This window comes from Rhopilema esculentum, chromosome 1, assembly GCF_057945365.1.
Source record: "Rhopilema esculentum isolate cy_ngs chromosome 1, ASM5794536v1, whole genome shotgun sequence".
NCBI classification, from domain to species: domain Eukaryota; kingdom Metazoa; phylum Cnidaria; class Scyphozoa; order Rhizostomeae; family Rhizostomatidae; genus Rhopilema; species Rhopilema esculentum.
The window spans coordinates 2,575,258-2,588,923 of record NC_142815.1 but is presented as its reverse complement, the minus strand read 5'-3'; the positions used below and the strand labels follow the sequence as shown (position 1 = coordinate 2,588,923).

At 36.2% G+C, this 13,666-nt stretch overlaps 3 protein-coding genes across 3 annotated transcripts; 1 reads left to right on the top strand and 2 right to left on the bottom strand.

Moving 5' to 3' along the window:
- Positions 1-2,227: 2,227 nt before the first annotated feature.
- On the bottom strand, positions 2,228-5,127 carry LOC135690209 (uncharacterized). The gene is made up of 3 exons (XM_065207701.2): positions 3,585-5,127; positions 3,073-3,202; positions 2,228-2,597 (listed from the first exon to the last, which is right to left on the bottom strand). Exons 1-3 carry the CDS (start codon positions 3,918-3,920, stop codon positions 2,305-2,307), a joined length of 759 nt encoding a protein of 252 aa, XP_065063773.2. The 5' UTR covers positions 3,921-5,127; the 3' UTR covers positions 2,228-2,304.
- A 1,884-nt stretch (positions 5,128-7,011) lies between these two features.
- LOC135690211 (uncharacterized) lies at positions 7,012-9,356 on the top strand. Its single transcript, XM_089114328.1, has 2 exons — positions 7,012-7,297; positions 8,423-9,356. The coding sequence occupies exons 1-2, from the start codon at positions 7,097-7,099 to the stop codon at positions 8,564-8,566; spliced, it is 345 nt and encodes a 114-aa protein (XP_088970454.1). The 5' UTR covers positions 7,012-7,096; the 3' UTR covers positions 8,567-9,356.
- A 1,380-nt stretch (positions 9,357-10,736) lies between these two features.
- On the bottom strand, positions 10,737-13,013 carry LOC135690210 (uncharacterized). The gene is made up of 3 exons (XM_065207702.2): positions 12,737-13,013; positions 12,144-12,233; positions 10,737-10,937 (listed from the first exon to the last, which is right to left on the bottom strand). Exons 1-3 carry the CDS (start codon positions 12,940-12,942, stop codon positions 10,853-10,855), a joined length of 381 nt encoding a protein of 126 aa, XP_065063774.2. The 5' UTR covers positions 12,943-13,013; the 3' UTR covers positions 10,737-10,852.
- Between the last annotated feature and the right edge of the window lie 653 nt (positions 13,014-13,666).

Genomic DNA, 13,666 nt, shown 5'->3' with positions numbered 1-13,666 from the left:
GGAAGTTATGGGCCTAAAGATTTTTCAATTTCTGGTCCATACAAATTGTGCCAAGGAGTCCATACAACAAATGGTGCCCCACGTTGGGCGCCAAATGTTGAAAGTTTTGATCTCTTTTTGGAATCAGAAACAATTAAGACAAATTTGATGATTTATATCTTTTTTTGGCATTATTTACTTTAGGCCTTTATCTCGACTAAACGGTTACGATTATTTGACGTATCCGCGTATGTTACACTCCACCACTCTACCACACCCGTCTCTACAGTATGGCCTTATTCCTGGAGCTCCGTCTCGTGACTAGCTACTGTTCATGCTATTGGACCTATTATGCCAATATGTGTCTTTCCACTAATACCTTATATGGCATAATGACCTTGGCCTATGACCTATCACGTGTTTGCATTCTATTATATACAAGGCTTACTTATGACCTTGCACATATGACTTTTCTTTCATAATGGCACATGAAGGATTTTCTACAATGGCTAAACATCACAACAAACGCCATTTATCAACACTCACCTCAAAACAAAGGCAACTGTAATCTCATTTAATGCATCTTCCTTTCTCAATTAACCCCCTCATTCCCCCCTCGTAATTACTCTCTCTGACTTTCTCATTGTGCTGGCAGAAACCCCTTATGCTACTCATATTCAGTACTGCTTTTAACCCCCACTTTCACACAATAACGAAAATAGTTTTGACCATCAGAAGTTCATTTTGCTTACATGCAGAAAAATGATGATGTCACAAAAGTTTGATTTTATAATTTTTAGATTTTGATCCCAAAACCCAAAAGAGCATCATAACATTCCACTAAATATGACAAATCAGTTGAAATTTCAACGAATTGTCTTAGAATTGGCCAGATGAGCACAGGGTCTGCTCCATGCAACCTCTGTAATTTGGTCAAGTAACTTTACGAAGAAAGCCAAAACAACAGTAATTCGTTAGAAAACGTCCAATCTTTCATTGCCCATCGAAAATTTATTATGCTTTCATGTACCCACGTTTTCCCTCTTCCTGCAAAAAATTGCTTTTAATTTAAGTAGGATCATTAATTGTTTTTCATTCTGCCAAAAATTTATGGTAATCCTAAAAGTTTCTAAGCTTAGCTAAGGTTTATGGCAACCCGTCTTTATCTATATCTTTATCAGCGTCCATGGGGTAAAAATTACAACCTATCTCTGCTCTAAACTGAAAGTTCAGTTCTATACAGGGTTTTGCAATAGATGGTGCAATAAATCCAATTATCCAATAAAACGTTCAATACGAGAAAGGGTTTTGTTATAATTTTTTCCAATCATTAGTTTTTTCTTCGAGCTGCGATTCGCTGTACTATCCTTGACGGCAAAAGCTATGTTAAAGGCAATCGACAGATACTAAAGGGGCTTCAGCCATCTTTCAATCATAGATTGACCAATCAGAGAGTGTGGTTCTACTCACATGCTCATTTATTGGCTAATATGATTGACAGATGGCTCTGGTGAACCGGCATGCCTTGCGGTACCTTTTTTTGCTCGATGCGATTTGGACTGTATTCGGCATTTTCATGCAGTATGATATTAGGCCGGTTTTGAAGACATAGTTGCAAAACATGCTGGTTCATAGCCAGAACCAGATGACGTCATATTTATTTCTGCTTTGAACGGCACAGATATTGTATTTTGTTTTCGCCTATAATTGTGGTATAAAAAAATGTTATGTTTACGCTCGCAACCCCTGTCCTCTTCCTTTGCTTAGCCTTTATCTTGCCTTTGCTTTTAACGCCTTAACTTGACCTTCATCTCGATGTAGACAATGTTGTTGATAATATTCCAGCGGCAATTTATTGCAGACTCTGTCTCTCCTGGTTTTAATAACACACCATTTAAATTTGAGTGATAGCAACTGTTATACCACCAGGCACCTTTGTATTCCTGTGCACAATTGCTGTATGATCTATGGTCATTGTCCCTATCGTACGTGGTCCATTTCTGTCCATTATGATTTGCAAGTGCATCAGTTGCAACGCCTATAAAAACAGAACATCAATCACTAATCATTATTGCAATGACCGTAATCATAATCATTAATCAATCATAATCATCATCAATTGTCATCAATCAATCAATCAATCGTAATGACCAATCAATCATAATCATCATCAATCATAATCATCATCAATTTTCATTAATCAATCAATCATAATCATTAATCAAACATAATCATCTGTTAATCACAATCATAAATAAATCGTACTTATCAATCAATCATAATCTACAGTCAATCAAAATCATCAATCAATCAAAATAATAAAGATTACAAACTACCAATATTAGAGGGCGTACCACTATGTCCAGCAACAGTCAATCGATAACCAGCAGCCTCATTTTCGACTTCGAATTTACTGTACTTTGCGTAATAGCTCTCACCAGTCCTTACTCTCATGTCGACGCGGACCATTGCTCCTGCGCCAGGCTTTGCCAACTCGTGTAATTTGTCCAAGCCAAGCCAGAAACTCCCTGATGGATCACCAAATCCGACTTTATATGAAGTCCAATTGCGGTAGAAATCGACGTCAGCCGAAACTCGTCGTTGAAATACTATCCATTCTTCGATGAAAATAATGTGAACAATGCAATAACTAATGAGAGCGAGACAGCATCAAAGAACATTTCTAGTTTAACTGTTTTATTTTTTAATGTTAGTTTTTAGGATTGTTGATAAACACTTATTCAGCGTCATCCAAAAGTACTGCTAAGCAGAGGGCAGTACTATACTGCGAAACATTTATTTTCAAAGAGACAAGCTTTTATCAGATTAATAAATTCATTAGAGTATCAGCCCTTTTTGGTCTTATATGAAAGAGAGTTCAAGATAATGCTCTTATTTTTTACGAAAGTCAAGACCAGGCCAGGAATCGAACTTGCGACCAGTCAATTTGTGCTTTGTTTACAATGCAAACTACACTATCCAGTCACGCTTCCCAACCGATTGCTCTTTTGGGCTATCGGGTCAAAATTGAAAAATTCTAAAAATAGATTTCGTGACGTCATCACTTTGGAACTCAATTGACAGTGCCCTTACCTTTAATGGTCTCGCAGTTGTATCCAGTGTACTGAATGTCACATGTGCACCTGTATCCTTTACTGTTGCATGCATCTTGGCATGTGCCACCGTTTTGGCACGGCCTTAGTGCTTTGCAGGCTGGGCCTTCCTGGAATAAAAATTATTCAAATAATATCACATTTTCTAATCCGTAAAGTACATCTCAATTTTAAAAAACTTTGCTATTGACTTGAACAGTGCATCGAGTCAACTTCCCCCCCCCCCCATCTCAATCATCACAACCCCATATCAAGTACCGTATAGCCGCAATCGATAGAAACGTTGCATCGAGCTAACAGCCCCCCTCCCTTCCACCAACAAAGCCCCATATCTTGCTTATAACAGCCTAAGCAACTCACCACTTCTCTTTTGACTCGAACTTCGAACCGAGCTACCAACCCCTTTCCTTAAGTTTTATCCCTTATCATTAGATGGAGATGGAATTTAAATAAAAAACTCCGTCGAATAACAATAAATAGATTAGGCCTTACGTTCATTTGGTCTTCTTCTGTTGTCATGTAAACAGAACCGACGTCTTTTATTAAGTGCACTGCACTCTCCGTGAAATTTCTCTCCAACAGATCGCATGATTTGGTTTCTTTCTTGAAGTTAAGGGACTTGCAACTTGGCCACGAGAGACATTTATGGGTGCATGTCATTGTGGTTGCTGACGTCACTGTCTTCCCGACAGGCCCTTCGTCCTTTGTATCATGAAGAAAGATGCTAAACACGCTTTGGGATTTACAAGGCAATCTTGTAATGCCTCTTGCAAAAGCCAGCAATGCAAGGCATGTAAAAACTATGAAAGTTTGATTTGAAGATGTCATTTTCTGTCACTCCTATCCGATCCTGAAATTTACAGTTTTCAAGTTCCTAGTCTTCTTGGAAATCTTCCTTCTGCCAATTTAAAATTCTGATCCTACTGCCAGTAGCTTCCCCACAATTTTGCGCCACCACTTCTTCACTTCTTCGTCCTTTCTTCCATAAATTCTTCTTTTTCTGTTTCTTTTTCTTCGCTTTTTCTTTGTCTTCTCTTTCTTCTCCTTCTTTTTCGGTTTCTTTTTACTTGTCTCTTCTTCTTCACTCCTTATTATCTTCTTCTTTTTCTCATTCTCTTCAATCCTTCTGTTCTTCGTCTCTTCTTCTTTTAATTCTTCAACTACTTGTTTATATATTCTTCTTTTTAAAATACCACTTTCTTAAGGCTCTTCAAATCAATGCGGGGCTGATTCCAATCAATTTCTGAATTGTAGATACTCCAAGGTTCTTCAAATCAAATCGTCGTGAAATTACTTCTCAAAAAAGATCAAACTCACCTTGTTTGGAAACCACTACTGCCCACTCTTCAAAACTAAGATTTTGACAAATTTCACAAACTGAGCTTGCTGCCAATGCCAATTACGTAAATACTCAAAGGCACTGTGTCACCTCGCTTCCCATTGGTTGAATTATGCAATTGTCTATTGTTAGATTGTCCAATCATTAACGCGGGGCTGACTCCAATCAATTCCTCAATTATAAATACACCGTTGTGCCGGTTAAATTGGGTAAAGCGATAGCCACCAGTTCTTATAAAAACTGTCCTTAGAGCAAATCGATGTCTTTGATAGAATTCAATTCATACCTGTTCGATTGAACTTACGAAAACATCATTGAAAATGCACGTATTTGCTTGTTGTAAAGCTGGATCAATTTATGCTGTACATATGAAATTTAGAGTTGTGATGATAAAGCAAGCCTTAACAATGGTGTATTTATTATATGCACACGTGGTATTTCTGACGATTGCAATATGTGTTAGGAAATACCCGTTGTGAATTGAATGCTTTGAAATTATTTCTTTCATGCTCACACCAAGCAGCATCACGCTCTTCTATAGATTTCTTGATTAATGACGTCACTCATTAGAACTTTTGTAATTTGGATTCCATAACCTGAGAGAGCATCAAGAAATACCTCTAACCGTGCAAAGTTAATTGATTGTCTCACCAATTGGCTGAGATATGGCCAGATAAGCAACGGCTCTTTCCCCATCAAATCTCTGCAATTTTGTCTCGGTTCATAACTTTATGAACAGAACCAAAATAACAGCAGTCTGTTAGCAGACATCAAATCTTTTGTTGGCTGTACCTCACCTGGTTTTAGACATATTTGACTGATATTTTATCTTAAAGTTTTTCTTTTAGGTTACGTGGTCATTGTTTAAAGGCTCTAGAAATATATTTTTTGAAATCACGCTTAAGAACACTATTGAATAATTCAAACACAACGAAACTGCACACCCTACCCTATACATTCTCCTCACGAAAGCATCCGGACTGTTTTAAATCAAGTTGCGAAACTTTTGTTGGATGGAAATGGTTTACACATTTTTAAGGCAATTTTCATGAAAAAGTTTCTAATGACTTTCCTCGAAACTTATCTTAAAGTCTCTGCGGCCTATGAACTTTGTATCAAAAAATTTATAAGCAAAATTTGTGAGAATTGTTGGCAAGATGATAACCACCGAAACGAAAGAATTAACTTATGAACAGCGGCTAGAAATAAATTTTTATCGCGGTGATGGGAAAAGCTAACATTAAGTTGCTGGCATCACTGAATACATAAGGACTGCTTTCTTTGCCATACAAAAACAATTTTAACCAACAAAAGCGTAAAAAATTTCTCGCGATCATGAAGAGCAGGAACTCTCGCGACATTAAGGGCCGAACGTTCCGCCCTAACCCATTTGCACAAAAACAGGTTTGCGTCATAACGTCACAATGTTCAATGCTTTATGTTCCCTTTGAGCCGAGTCCAAATCACTTGACTCTGCAGTTCTTCGTTAATTGCTTAAGGCTTCTAGCGCAAAGAGTTTTTATTTTAACAAAATATGATAACAGGCAAAAAGCTCAGAAGTTTTGCAATATCTTAACGCTTTGTTTTGTTTTGTTTTGGAAGGATTGCCCAAAAAATTATTTACATTTAATGAAAGAGTCGTTATCGGTTATCGCCAGCCTAAATTTCTTTAGGCTGGAAAGGCCACTCGGTGATCAAACTGTTCGGATACTTTCGTGAGGAGAGTGTATTCTTAACAAAAATTGCAAGGAGGACAAAGAATTTCACAGCTATGAGTACTTGTAGAACAGGTAGAAGTGAAACGTGAGAAAGAACATGAAGGGGAATAATAACGAATAGCAAACAATAAAACCCATTGTCAAGAACAGTGGAAGCAAGGGGGCTAAAGGGCTATAGCCCCCATTATTTTCCAAAATGTACTTAGAAGCATACAAAATTTTCTGGCATGTTTATCCCCTCTATACGTTTTAGCTCCTTAATCCGAAATATGCTCCGCGTTCCTTGCCCATGGTGAATCAATTAAAGGATAATCGCCCCTCCTGAAATTAACTTTGATTAAGTTAAATCGAGTCATCCCCATTTATGCATACTGAGAAGGAAAAATAGTTAAGGATGGAAAATGAAACGGCCCAACTCGCTCTAGATGACGTGGGAACGTTGCTTCACGGCTGATTTGATATCTATGGGAATTTTACCTCTGAGGGAGCACTTCTTGCCTTAAAAATCTCAACACAGGGTTGTCGTTCTAAAAGTGTGGAATCTTTAAGTCTAGTCAATTACTCTGAAAGGCTAACAGAAGTTGTTCATTAAATTAAAATATCAATGAAAAAATAAAGGGCTAGTTCACTGTTCCAAGTAAGTAATTCACCAACCAACCCATACATATATTAGCTTGTTTAGGGGGATAAGACCAACAAATTTTTCTGAATTTCACTAAGGGGGCTGAGCCTCCAAAATCCCCTTCGCAGCACGATGGTTGTAGCTTCTATCCCAGTCTACAAAACTTATATTTTATCTGCATTTATTTAGGAACTCACAACTGCCACCAATGCCCCATTTGTTCGTAGCCTTCGCTTGATAACGAGGCAACTGGCCTAATTTCTCCAGCGAGAGGATCATTCGTAAACAGTGCACATCGTATCAGAAACTTTTTGGGGTTTGAAACATGTCTCTTGTCCCTGTTTTCTTAATTACAGTAAGAAACAGTTTGAGAATACTTGGAAAAGCAATTATTGTTGGTGGTGCAGTATTTTTTAGTTACGATCAAGGAATATGGAGTACACAAACCGATCACAACGAAAAACATGTTAAACTTGTCAAGAAACACGCGGAAGATAATCTTTTAGATCATATTCCATTTCACAAGGTATTTATAAACATGAAAAGTAGATAGTAGTTATTTTATTATTCTATATGAATAATTATTTATGGTGCGAAATATGTTCCTATAAATTTAATCTCAGTGTAGAATTACTGCCAGACTATGGAAAGTTAAAGTTTGGTCCGCGCAATGGCAGCACGGAATTTCATGTGAACCCCGCGCACAGCCTCGCCACGATGCTTACAAATGCTTTTTAGAAATAAAACCCCACAGGTTTTAGCCTGCTATTTTGCAACATGATTTGTTCCTGCGCATATATAAGCATCAGAAAATAACAACCCCTGTGCACAAGAAATACTTTGTGTTGTGCTATTGGACCCAGGGTTGTTCCAGAACATTTTGCATGCATTCCTTGATTTCTGCACAGGAAAGTTCATTTCTGGTGCGTTTGAGCCACAGGCAGTGGCGGATTTTAGGGGGGGGCAACTAGGGGCAGTTGCCCCTCCCCCAACGAGTTGAAGCAAGTCTGGCGCACCTTTTTTGGAAATTCTGCGCCCCTTATGAGAAATGATAATCAGATGAGAAAAGTTCTTGGACCGATAGGTCAATTTGCTTCAAGGATTACCTCAAAGTTATGTTGTTTATTCTGACAAGGTATCTGAAATTGTTGTATACAGCGTACTCTCATAACCAATGTTTGAAAATTTTTCAGCGCCCCAACTACCAACTGCCCCTCCTTCAAATTTGCTCTGGATCCGCCCCTGGCCACAGGGCCAGAAAAAATATGACTGAAGCAGGAGGGAGAGGCTAGGGGCTACACCCCAAAGAAAAATGTGGGTACATGGAGGGAAGCTTTGTGCAGGGGAATAATCTGCTGCTGATGCCTACCTGGGAACAGACCACATTGCAAGATAAAAGATTGAATAACGTTATTCCCAATTCAAAAAGTCCCCTAAACAGGATTTGAGGAACAAACTGTTCTGCAGGAAACATAAATGTGAACAGTATTTTGGCAGTACAGAACTTGAAAATTGCTTTGAAAAAAGCAAACATGGAGTTTTTTACATGCCAATGCAACACCAAGTAACTCGGCTCTGAAGATCTTCAGTATTTGCCTCATTGCTCAACAGATATCATTGTTCAAATTATCATGATTTTTTTACGTTACAGCTTCCAACAGCTGATGATATAAAAGTCTCCTGGAATGACGGTATGCACAGAATATTTACAACACTAGACGAAGCACCTAAGCATGTTATCAATCTGACAGAAGAGGTAAAGAAATTTATAAAGACTCCACCTAAAGATGAATGATTATGAAAGAATACATTTTTAGTATTTCCTTCTGAAATTGTATTCTTGAAGATTTGGTGCTTGTCAAACTGGCTTTTGTAAAAATAATTAAAATAGTTTCAGCAGAGGGTAATTTTTACATACAGTTTAAAAAAATGCAACTAACAATTATTTTGAGCCGGTCATATAACAATTTTCAATTAAATTAGATCTTCCTCATAAACCCCAAACAAAAGCTTTCCTGTTGTTAACAACTTTTGAGGGACTGACTAAATTTGACAGCTGTGGATGTCAAATTGTCCTTTCTTGGACAGATTCAGAAACTGTTGCTTTTTTTTAAGTATTAGTAAGGTTAGCTTCAGGGACTAAGTCTGAAAAAACATCTTTGTTTTGCCATGTCCCTGTAAGCATACAAAATTTTGCATTGCCAATAGGTTCTGATTGGTCAATAGCTTATGTTGGACTTTCATGCCATCCATCTTGAAAGTTATCACAGAGGAAGAATCTACCATTTTTTTAGCACGAGTCACTAAATATTTGCATCCCTTGGTATATTTCAATTTTCTTGGTATTTCTACTTTTTATTTTCATACTTTTCAATTAAATATGTCTTAATTGTCTGAGTTACAAGTTATGTTTTGTTCAATGATCCATAAATAACTTAAAATGATTGTTCTGTTACATGATAACCTATGTATTGTTTGTTTTATTTCTTAAACAGAATTTGTAATTTGTTTAGTTGTAAAATTCTATTTGACATAAAATTTGCTTGAGGATTATTTTTCAATCAAATATGTTGGAAAATTCACAAGAGGGTTTTCTATTTTTGTAAAGATTTTCACAGCAAATTGCTGTAAGCACCTATCTGCCTGACTAAAGAAAGGACTAAAATTCATATAATATAAGATAAGCTATCACAATTCACAATTAACAGATCTGTGAATTGTGATAACATGTACGTACAGAAAATACTTACAACTGTGCAATTATTAGTGTACATATCCTCATTTCCTCTAATTGCCATAGCTTATATATCATCGGATAGAAATGAAAGTTATAGTTGCTGTTCATAAACATAAGCCTGGTCAGGGTGGTATGATTGGGGGGGGGGGGCAAAGATAAGTTGAGTGTGGGAAAAATACGGATCTCCACCTATCTGAACAGACCAGAAAACAACATTTTTTAAAGAGATTTTTCGTCATTGGGGGGGGGCATTAACCCCCTCTTGCCTCCCCCTCTCCACACCAATGAACTGGCCATTAAGTATTAATTCAATATAGGCAGAGCTGTTCACACCATTTTGTGTTTAGAACAGGATGGTTCTAAGTTTCATGCTTAATGTTATTATCAGGGAGCTCATCACCACCATTGGGCAACTTTTATTTGCTAGATGTAGAGTTTGCTACATGAGGCAGGGGGAGTTATTTCCAGAAAGTTTGTGAGTCAGTACAGGAGGTTGTGGTCAGGAAATCAAGATATTTGAGCATTTGAGAATATTTTTGCCCTGTTCTATGTTTCTATTCTATGTAAATATCTACCTGGAAACTTTTTAACTACCTGGAAAGCTTGGACCATATTAATGCTGAATATGATTAATTGGCTGTGGCAACATGAATATCAAATTGGCCTAAATTTTTGTGAGGTTCTCTCATACTTTGAATTACAGTTTTACTTACATTGGAAGTTAAAAGCTCTTCTGTAGAGAATCAAATGATAATAACAAAAGAGATCTTAATCTGAAAGGAGTTTGTTTTCACCTTAGGTAAGTGGCACTGATTAGGTACCCTTTACATTCATGTCCTCGTGTTTCAGATTGGCCCATTTCGATCCACAACTGGGGATATAAATTCCCTAGCTTGGAGTTTTCAATCTCTGTTCCGATGTTTTATACTTTGCAGAGTGCCAGACCAAAATCCTATGTTTTACAATGTTTGCTTTTTTTCAAAGCCATTTTTAATTTTTGTACCACAAAAAGAATCTTAGCTCTTAATTTCTTTCAGAATTATATGTGTCAATGAAGTTTGCATGAAACATGGAAAGAATAACTAATAACCTCTTCTCTAGTGTGGAATCCCCCTTCATGAAAAGACTACAACGAGCTATTGTTCTGCCTTTAATAACGAGGCATTCCTTTGCCAAACAGCCTTCTATCCTTGAAATAGTCTCCAGATTTTTGAAGAAAAGGCAAGAATAAAACTTTGTTTTCTGTTTAGTAATAAAAAACCAACAGTTTTTTACATACTATTATTTTCTCATATGTATAAACATTGTTTAAGATAAGAAGCACGAAGTGAATAGAAAGTTTTTTTAATAATAAAAAAAGTAATAGCTGTTTGGCAGCTTTGGAGCACTGTGACGGTGCGGAGATCTTGATCTGTCTCGGCGATGGTCCCTAGAAAAAAGAGGAACATTGTAGAAAGACTCAAAATGCTTAATGGAAAATCTCCTACTGTCTTTTACAACATTTTTGAAAAGCTAGAACATAGAAAATCAACAATCCCTTATGGTATTGGTTTATGTGTGCCATAAGGCTGTAGAACAAATACTTACAAATACTTAGATTAATACCATTACATCTAAAAACTGAACCTCTATCTCAAGCAAGCATTGTAGAAAAATTTGTTTCATTAAGATTTTATGTCTAAATAGAGTAGGTACAAACAGAAACAGCCAAGGGGAGCTTGCATTAAATGGAAACAAATTGCTTTGAGTGATTAAATCTATATATTTTCTAGGCAAAACATGAAATGCTTGGAGATCTCCAACAGATTTTTTAAAGAGTTTCTTTGTATATATATTTTTTTTCAGTATTTCCTAATATATTAGAATTAACAAAATTACTTTTAAAGTGGGGCATAGCTCATAAGAAGCAGGACATCTCTGGAAACAAACTTTTATATGGTCTGGTTCTGGTTTGGCTAAAAAATCTCTGTTGGAGTGTTTCTAGTTTGGATAGATGGTTACAGATCTAAATAAAAATCTAAATTCAAATATTAAATGTTTAATAAAAATTGGTATGTCTGCTTTTAACTCCAAGTTTCATGCGTGTAATGATGTGCATTTGAGCATGAAACTCTTAACAACAAAGAACATCTCTCATCTTTGATTGAACATCTAAGGTTTCAATTGATTCGTACCTCTGTGCATCAAGCTTTGTTATGTCAGAATAGAGAAAGTATAAATATCAATTTATGGAAAATTACTATTTATGCCAGGGTGCATTTCATGTCAACTGTATACCTAAGGTCCACTAGGGAATTTGCTCAAGTATGCCAAAAATATGAGCAGTTAGTAAAACATATTGTATGCCAGTCAAATAAAACTAATTATATATTAGAGAAAACTGTGGTGTAAGAGTCTTTTTTTATTCTTTCCATGTTAACTATGTACATGGGTTCTTGTAAGATCTTCGGACCTCAGTATACAGAATGCACCCTTGTGTTTACAGTTTGTCATAAAGTGCTTGATGTTGTATAGACAGAGTAAAATCTCTTTTAAGTGAGCAACAAATTACCAAATAACTCAATAATTCCTTGAGCAGCATCTGTAATACAATTTTTCTTGAAATTACTTATAATCATAATATAATCAGCTTTACCCTCTTTCTCGTGATCTGTCACTTCCTCGGCTGTCTCTTCTGTCCCTATCATGATATCTATCACCGTGTCTTGAGCGGTCATCTCTGTCTCTAAAATTAACATATTCTTATATAAAAAAATCACAATTTACTCAACCTTAGGTATGTAACACCATGATCTGTATATTTGCAGGAAGTATAAAATTTCAAACACTGTTGTAAAGATTAAAATCAAATGACAATAAACATGAGGGTTCCAAACTTGTAAAGAATTAATAAAATATCATTCTATTAATAAAAGATCAAATAAAAGAGCAACCTTAGCTTTTAAAATTCCTGTTCAAACAAAATTATATTTTCCTGTTGTTTAATTTTATTTATATTTCATCTGCTGTTGAAATTGTTATTAAAGTTAATTGTATGCTAGTTTGATGAAGCTTTGTGTATGTAGAAAAATTTGCATTTTAACTCAACTGAACCTTTTTGCAAACTTCTTTGATTTCACTCGATTAGAATTTAGAAACAAAGCAGAAATTCTTATCTCAAAATGTAGCATGGCGTTCAATCCTACTATTTTCAGCGATTTAATCGTTCGGCAAAACTATATTTAGTACCTTTGATATTTCAAATCAAGGAAATTTGTAACCACTGGTGGAGGAATGTCTTCTCTGTTCACAACAGCCATAAAAGCCTCGTCATTTTCGGTAAATCGATCTTTAAACATATCATCAAGCTCCTGAACTACAGCACCGTCATCTTCATCTTCTATTTGCTCTTCAGGCTGTTCTTCAGTTGTAGTTGTAACTTCCTCGTCCTCCATTTTTAAGAATAATAAGATAATGCTATCCCAACTACACCTGGCCTAAATTGAAAGAAGCGCGTGCAGAAAGACCATGAGATACTTCATGTAAACCGGACTTCATGCTCCTCCCCAATGGGCAACAATTGCAGTGGACTTTATCACCGAAAACATATGTCAAAAACATTGTATTTATTAAAACTTTATCTCAAGTTGGTGATTTATAATTTATAGAAACTAAATTGAAATAAAAGATTATTATGAATTGATTCACCATTGAAAATTATCAATTTGACCATATGTTTCAAACCTAAGGAGTGGATAATCCGAAGGCTATCAATTATATTTTAGCAGCTCTTATTTTCAGCTTTCCCTCTAATGGACGCCATCTGAAAACTGGAAAAATGCAAAAGACGCCCCCTGTCTAAACATTCTCTCAAAAAATCCCCTCACGGAGAAGAGCATTTTGTACAATTGTTTTTGTTTGCATTTAAGGTATCTAAAAATGTACAAAATGCCCCTCTTTTAAAGAAATTGAATGTTCAAATAAATTTTATAGCAAAGAAAGAAAAGAAGATTATTTTCCAGTTTTTGGAGGTGCATGTTATCAGATAACAAGAGATTTCGATTGATAAAGCTTTCATCGAGGAAATATTTCATTGTGTTATTACGGGTCCAATCGCAGCACGGGCCTTTTGTGCCTCCAAACCCCACTTCTCGAGGCCCATGCCTTTTGACCAGGCAC